The 7,451-nt window shown below is 47.9% G+C and overlaps 2 protein-coding genes across 2 annotated transcripts in view; one reads left to right on the top strand and one right to left on the bottom strand.

Moving 5' to 3' along the window:
• Positions 1–914: 914 nt before the first annotated feature.
• Positions 915–6,332, bottom strand: LOC113206468 (uncharacterized). Its single transcript, XM_026422565.2, has 5 exons — positions 6,323–6,332; positions 5,584–5,844; positions 3,388–5,223; positions 2,507–2,661; positions 915–986 (listed from the first exon to the last, which is right to left on the bottom strand). Exons 1-5 carry the CDS (start codon positions 6,330–6,332, stop codon positions 915–917), a joined length of 2,334 nt encoding a protein of 777 aa, XP_026278350.2.
• Positions 6,333–6,563: 231 nt separating this feature from the next.
• The window catches only part of LOC113206467 (gastrula zinc finger protein XlCGF8.2DB-like), a 2,891-nt gene continuing 2,003 nt past the window's right edge, over positions 6,564–7,451 (top strand). The window contains exon 1 of the mRNA XM_052270231.1: positions 6,564–7,426. Within this exon, the coding sequence (XP_052126191.1) occupies positions 6,564–7,426 (863 nt within the window). The remainder of the gene's footprint in view (positions 7,427–7,451) is intronic.

The following is a 7,451-nucleotide window of genomic DNA, read 5'->3' as shown; positions in this document are numbered from 1 at the left end:
TTTGTAATCGTCGGTCTCGTTGCGGAGGGGGTGGGCTGCAAGTCGAGAGGTCATTCTTCCGAGAGAGAAAAGAAAGGAGCAGTGGTGCACTGGGGCGCGGCGGAGCGGCGGAGCGGGTGGGGCAGGCTGCACACTGCGCTGTGCTTCCGAGCGCGCGAAATAAACTTGCTGCGTACACTTTTCGCACTCGGTGTCTCTTGAGTCGGTTTGCATATTTGAAATACTAGGGGTGTGGTGGTGCGCAACCACGCGGCTGAATTGTTATGCGTGGGTCTGGCAGTGGTGCGTTATTTTTAAATAACAAAGCCTGCCGCGACATTTCTCCGCTGCATTTTTTTCGCAAAAGGGGGGGGGGGGTATGAAAATAAATGAAAATGTGTTTGAGCACATTTGCCAAATGGCCCGCGCGAGTTTAGAGGAATTCCAATGATCCTAATTTTGTCTGCGTGGGTGTGGCGCGCTTATGAAGATCTTTGCAATGAGCCCCAAACAGTAATTGCACTTTAATCCTCCGTAATTCGGCGCAAGGGCGTCCCCCGTGGCCCGTCCCCGCTGGAGTTGCAAACTCTCGTGTGGCGAGCAGGTGGTGTGGTGTGGCGTGGCCGGCTGCCCGATTCCCAGCCAAGTTACCTGCTGCTCAGAGCGCGGCGGAGCTTCCGATGGGGTGGGCTGGCAAATCTCTGCCGACTCAGATGTTTGTGGCAGTCTGGGTGGCAGGTTTTTGTATTTAGTTTACCTTATAACCCCTTTATTGTTGCAGGGCAATGACAACCAGACGTGGGCTCCAGATGAGAAGTGCGTTTCTTCGATGTGAAACTTGTTTTCGCAACTCTGTTGTAATAATATGTGCAAAAACTCTTCTTTACTGGTCGTGTTTAAGTTTTCAATTAACTCAAGAAACCACCTGATTGCATTCACAGCTGCAGCAGCCGCTCTTCTTCCACATTGGTCCCAAACCTAGAAAGGCATGGGTTAAAGCGTTGGGACTATAATTTCACAATAACGCCGAAAAACAGTGTCTAACATGCTTGAAAACTCAATACATTTTAAATAAGACGGTCTTCTCCTGATCCTATTTAGGCCTTTTTAGACGATCCAGTCTATACCAGCAGGTTTGGCGCGCGGGGGAGTGGTGCGATATGCTTCGTCCCAACTTCCCCCCGCCGGCCAACAATCACTACTGTGCGATAGGCCACTCCCCATCAAGGCGCTCCCAGCCCCACAAACAATATACACTCAACACTCCTCCAAGCCTGGCCTGAAGGTAGCCCAGGCCAGGGCGCGGGCCGCCAAGGCCTCGACTCCAACGACGAGCACCTCTGGTTGCTCGGTCTAGTGCTCGTCCAAAGCGAGGGCGATCACCACGTCGCCACTCACTCGCCCAACAACTAACTGCATGGTCTCGCAAGGGAACTCATAAGAAGTATTAGTCCCCCAATTTTGTTCCGCCTGCGGGGGGGGGTTTGTGAGGGTCAGTGTCAGCAAAGACGGACGACAACAACGCACAAGGCCGTGAATCTCAGAACAAAGAGTCGTAACTACTCTTGTTCTAGAAAGCAATAACGTATTTAATTAGTAAAAATAATTTTGTATTAGATTTTGTTTTATTCGGATCGTCTATTTGTTAACACGCAGTGTTAACGTTTTTTGTGGTTAAAAGTCTGAAGAGTCTCAAATTCCAGGGCCTGTCTGCGTGTGGAAGGGGACTGTTGATGGCGCGCCTTGCGTCCAGCTCAGGCCTGGGCGGCGCTGATTGGTCTGCCGGATGCCCCCTTGGGGCTGTGTATGCACAGGCACCCCGGCTGGGTCTGACCCGACGGCGTGCGACGATGAGGGCGACTGACAAGGGAACCTTTTCAGGTGTAAATCTCCGATTTCGTTGGTACTCGGAAAATTTGAAGGTTATTATAATAGAAGTCGGATAGCACTTGAAATTTTTCCTAAACTTAACATTTACTAGGGGTTTACTTAAGCCTGACACTGTTTTTTGCCCCAAATATCTCTCTACCGCTTTAACGGTTCAAAATAGAGCAAAACGGTCAAAATTTTGGCCCAAAGGGCGCTACATTGACGAGTTACCCCTTAGAACACGGCTCTTCATTTTTCAAAAAATATTTTTTTCTAACACCTTACTCCTACCCGCTCCTAGCTATTATAGGGGAAAACTAAATGTCAGGTTTAGGAAAAATTTCAAGTGCCATCCGATTTCTACATAGATAACCTTCAAAGTTTCCAAGTTTCAACAAAATCGGGGATTTACACCTGAAAAGGTTCCCTTGTGAGGGGTCCGCACGTTTGGCTGCCGGTGGCACGCATGCTTCATTCTTGAGCTTCCTTATAAGTGTTCCCGCTGGTCTTCTTTCGTCTTCCCAGTAGTTATTTTGGCGGTTATTGCACACGCTCGAACCTAGTTGCGCACCCCCTTGCAGCGTGTAAACTAAACAACTGCTCGGCACGGTGACCTGGGGATAATGGATCCTTTCTGTGTGGAGGGCTTTCCGCTAACGCTGCTATGAGCTGAAGTCATTTTAAGCTTGAAATTGTTACATAATGCTGCTTTTACATCGTTATTAGCAGATGATACATTTGTAACTAAAACTGTTTTTGATTTGCATCCCTTGTGTTTTGCTTGGTCGTAGTTTATAAAATGTTTCAGGCGGGCTGAGCAATTAAATATAATGTTTATTAGTAGATAAAACTGCCCTTCTCTTTATTTTTCATCGGACCATGTCAACCAACGAGCGATGATAAAAGTTTCAGATACACTATTTTTGCTGTCCAGGCTCCGCGGACAGAAAGCTAGATGGCGATCCTAAGTCGTGCACGTGTAGTGATGCAAATTTTCACTGGACTTTCAAAGTTGCGAAAAATTTCCGAAAATTTCGGAAAAATTCAGTAAATTTCGGAAAAATTGGAAAAATTTAAATTTTTTCATGCAAAAAGCTATAACGTAAGTTATTGTCCATTTTCACTCCAAATACATTCTTTCTGGAGGTTTTGAATGAATTAGGCGCAGAACAAAGCGATCAGATTACTTTCAAAAGTGGATATATTACGAAATTACTAAGAGGAAATCAAATAATTTCTTTTATTATTCAACTTAAAGCGAACAAATCGAACAAAAAAGCATGTTTTTCTTTGGTGTGCAAGTATCAAGTATTCATAATCAGTCATAAAAAAGGGTACAATGGCATGGCAGACAATCTTTGGCTCAGTGGTGGCGAGATGAGCGGCGGAGCCCCGCGCTGCCTGACTCCGGCGCTTGACGGGCACGAGGTTGTGCTTGTGCATTCCGAGCCCTAGTTGGTGGCGGTGCGGGCACTGGCGGGGGCTCTTCTCCTCGTGCGTGTTCGGGCTGAGGCCCCTCCCTGGTTCGCTCTTGCTCACCACCACTGTCGTCGTCATCGCCGTCACTCCAGTCACTGATATTCTCATAGTCCCGGTCATTATAATCATCATCTTCTGAGTCTTCCTCCTCGAAGTTGACGTCGCCGTCATCGGTGTGCTCATCATCTTCAGGCCCCTCTTCTGGTGCTCCGGCGGCCCTCGCTGGCAGGTAGTTCTCAAAGTAAGCATCGATGTCCGCCACGGTGAAGAAGGGAGTGACGGTGGCCGGCTTCGATGATGGCTCCTTCAGAGCAGCTTTGGTCGCCACCAGCTTCCTCACGCGCTCGTTCAGGAGTCGGTTGCGTGTCTTGCTATGAATAAACTTGCGGAGCTTCCAGTTGCGCTCGCATTCTGCGACACTGGGTGGCAGACTCAGAATCCGGCGAGCGAGGGGCGCTATGGGCTCAGTGGCACACACTCCTGCCCACCACACATTGGGGACGCAGGTGTCGGCCGCTCGCCATACACCTTCGTGAGCGAAGAACCCTGTTCGAGTGCGGAATGCAGCCAGACTGGCGATGACGGCACCTTCGTCGAGACCGATGTGCTTACACATCGTACCAATGAATTCAATAATAGAAACTATATCTGCAGGCTCAAGCAAGTCGTGCTTGTCCCGGTACCTAGGATCCAGCAGAAAACATGCCTTATGAATTGTCCTAATTGTGAAAACTTCGCGCTCCTCAAGATAACTTTTCACAAGGTTTTTCTCCCTAGTTTTGAAAGGCAACTTTGTGAGATTGTCTAGGAGAGCCTGTGTGTACTTTTTTTGCAAAAAAAAGACGTCTGAAAGCAGGGCTTTGTTTGACTCAATCAAAGTAATACAGCCATGTAAGGGCTTTAGCATATCAATTGCTATTTTAACCCTATCCCAGAATCTAACATTGTCTAGAGACCAAGTTCGCACAGAATCAGAAAATTTTAAGTCCTCATTTACAACAGTTTCCTGTATGGCTGCCTTATTTTTTATAAGTGAATTGAATGTTATCACAGCTCCACCCCACCTAGTGGCTGCTGGTAACTTCAGAGTAACACAACCGTCCCCATACTTTTCCTTCTGTTTTAGCTTGAAAGTTGCATGATTTACATAAACATTTCTGATTGATTTTACAATGGACTTAGCTATCATAAACAGCTTGTGCAGAGTGTTCAGTTCCATAAGATCTTTGAATAGCAGGTTCCAACAGTGGGAAGCACACCCCACTGCTGTGATATGAGGGAATTCCAAAGTTACTATTCCCATGGCCACAGTCATAACAGAAGCATTATCAGTAACTAGAAGGTAACAGCGGTTAGGGCCTATTTCATTTAGAACAGTTATAAATTCTGTAGCTATCAACTCCGAAGTCTCTCTCTCGGTCCCCATGACCTTGTAAGTGTACAGCATTGGTTGAGGAGTTGTGACTATGAAATTAATAACGTGCTCTCTATTGACGGTGGCACAACCGTCCGCCATCAAAGCAACACAGTCACTTTCTTGAATTGCTGACTTGACTTTGGCTTCCGCAAGAGCGAATTCTCTGTCCAGCAGTGTGCCGCCTAACTTGAACCTAGACGGTGGTTTTCCGTATGAAGGCCTCAGTAAGCTTAGCGCTCTTTGGAAGTGCACATTTTCAAATGTCGAAAGCGGAAGTCCGTTCGCATAGATCGCTGCGGCGAGAGCTTGATCTATTTTATCCTTTTCCTCTTTTGAAATCTTGTCCACAAACGAGAGAATCTGACGCTTGGCAGTCGGCGGACCGTCCCCCTGGCCCTTCTCCTTGGTCGAGGTAGACGGTGTCGTCTCCAATGCGGCGCCAGGGCGCTTCGCTGCTGGGGTGGTGTGTGCAGTTGAAGCTGGAAAGGAAGCAAGAGGAATTATTAAAACTGAGCATATAAATCCCTCCGCAGTTAGCCGCACGCGAAGCGCAAAACGCAGCCGCAAGCGATCACCAAGTCTCCAACCCCTGCCCAGCCAGTGCTGTTACCTAGCGTCAAAAATAGGAACTACGACGCGAGAAGGACGCCGCGCCGCGACGTGTTTGCTCACGCGGCTCTGGCTCTGGCGTTGCACTCGGCGCGGCGCGGCGCAATGGCCAACTTCTAGGTTATGTGGGCTCGAACCGAGACCCAAGCAGATTAAAGTTACTTTGCACGCGCTGGGAGTGAGGTGAGACCTCGAGTAACAAAGCGATAGTAATAATAATCGGTACGAACCTTCTCCGCTGGTAGATGGTGAGTCCACGTCCTCTTCGACAATTACACTGAGGGGAACCCCCGGTGACTTATTACTGTACAAGGCCCGTACAACAGCAGGACATTTCATGCAACCTTTGATATGATTCGTACAGCGTGTGGCGTTTGGGGCTTGGGTCTTCCCACAGTGCTTGCAGGTTGCCTTCACTCTCTTGTTATTTTCCCCGATCTCACAGTAAAATTCGTCCCAAATATCGGACGTTTGGCGACCCATGTTTGAACCTGCATAAAAGTAAAGAGAAATAATGTCAAATGATTTAAAATCGGTAGCGTAAGTATGCGCAGGTGATAGAGAGAAAATGTATTGACCGCAACGGGCAAGAATAATTAGAAAATAGAAAACAAGAACTGTTGCGAGAGCACAATCATAACCTCACTTTCTGAGCTGCCGGGAGTGACTAACTTTCCAAGTATTTATATAAGTTACACCGTCCGGTGTCCCATATATAGAGTATACAAAATCGTCACCCATCAATATAATCGGCTTTACGAAACACTCGGTTATAATAAGTTACTTACCATTAACAAACGTTCGGCTGTATTTCACTACGAAAGGAGATTAGCTGCGCCTCGCCTCGTACCGTAAAACAACGCAAGCCGATGCACGTAGATGTAGGTATTCCCCTCTCTCTCTGTCACGGCCTTCTCACATCCGGCATCCTTCGGTCCATTCGCTTACCGCGAGTTTTAAACAACATACAGCACGGCATGCAGTATTCTGCTCCTGCGGCTTCTCACAATCGAAGGAAAAACGAAATCTCCACTAAAACGTCGATTTCATTTTCTTTTCCAATTTTTCCGAAGGCTTTGAAAATTTCGGAAAAATTTCCGAAAAATTCATATTTTTCCGGAAATTTTTCCGGCACTTACAACACTATGCACGTGCATGTTAGTAGTGTTTAGAGCGCCTTCATCGGATCTCCGATGAGCGTTCTGACGCGATGCTCTTGGTTGCAGATGAAGAGTCCGAAACACCGTCGGGGCCAGCGCAGAACGTCCACACCCCGCAGGCCTCTGATCCGCTCTGTGAGTCGGACGTGGAGGCCGTCGAAGAGGTGATCTTCGTGTTTGACGGCAGTCCTGAATGCGCAGATGGGGAGGGAGAGCAGCTTGGGCTGGTGGTTACCGGGTGCTACTCGCTCAGGGCCCACGGCGCAGAGCGTGACGCGAGCAGTGACGGCGGAGAAGGGCAAGAGGACGACAATGCCCTCGACGTCGACGAGCAGGAGGCCCCTGGTGCGGGAAAAGCGGCCGAGGACAAGAAGTATGACACTGAAGGCCAAGAGAGGGCTCATGAGCAGGAGCAAGACCAAACGATTCGATCCGGGAAAAGGCTTGTCCAGAGCGTCAAAGATACATTCAAGTGTCAGGAATGCAGCAAGTGTTTTAGTCATGAAAGTAACTTTTTTGCCCACGTCACGACCCACACGGGCGAGAAACCATATGAGTGTGACATTTGTCTCAAGTGTTTCAGTCAGAAAGCTTATCTTAATTCTCACCTCAAAATTCACACTGACGAGAAACCATTTAAATGTGACATTTGTTTAAAGCGATTTAGACTTAAACGTAACCTTAATTCCCACGTCAAAACCCACACTGGCGGAAAACCATTTAAATGTGACGTTTGTTTGAAGCATTTCAGTTATAAATGTCACCTTGATTCCCACGTGAAAACCCACACCGGCGAGAAACCGCACGGATGTCACGTTTGTGGAAAGCGGTTTCGCTGGAAAAATGTCCTTGCAGCCCACTCCAGGACTCACACTGGCGAAAAACCATTTGAATGCGACGTTTGTCAGAAGAGGTTTAGATTTAGAGAAGGCCATTCT

This window comes from Frankliniella occidentalis, unplaced genomic scaffold (assembly GCF_000697945.3).
Source record: "Frankliniella occidentalis isolate FOCC.00 unplaced genomic scaffold, Focc_3.1 Scaffold114, whole genome shotgun sequence".
Taxonomy (NCBI): Eukaryota; Metazoa; Arthropoda; class Insecta; order Thysanoptera; family Thripidae; genus Frankliniella; species Frankliniella occidentalis.
Note: the sequence above shows the minus strand (reverse complement) of the source record. Positions and strands in the feature narration are given on the sequence as shown.

What these genes read in the sequence shown, in the direction of transcription:
- LOC113206468 (XM_026422565.2), bottom strand. An exon ending in CGATGACGACGACAGTGGTG is followed by an intron (nt 2,662 to 3,387) that starts GTGAGCAAGAGC and finishes TTAATTGCTCAG; the next exon opens with CCCGCCTGAAACATTTTATA. An exon ending in TGACTTCAGCTCATAGCAGC is followed by an intron (nt 987 to 2,506) that starts GTTAGCGGAAAG and finishes GTGAAATTATAG; the next exon opens with TCCCAACGCTTTAACCCATG.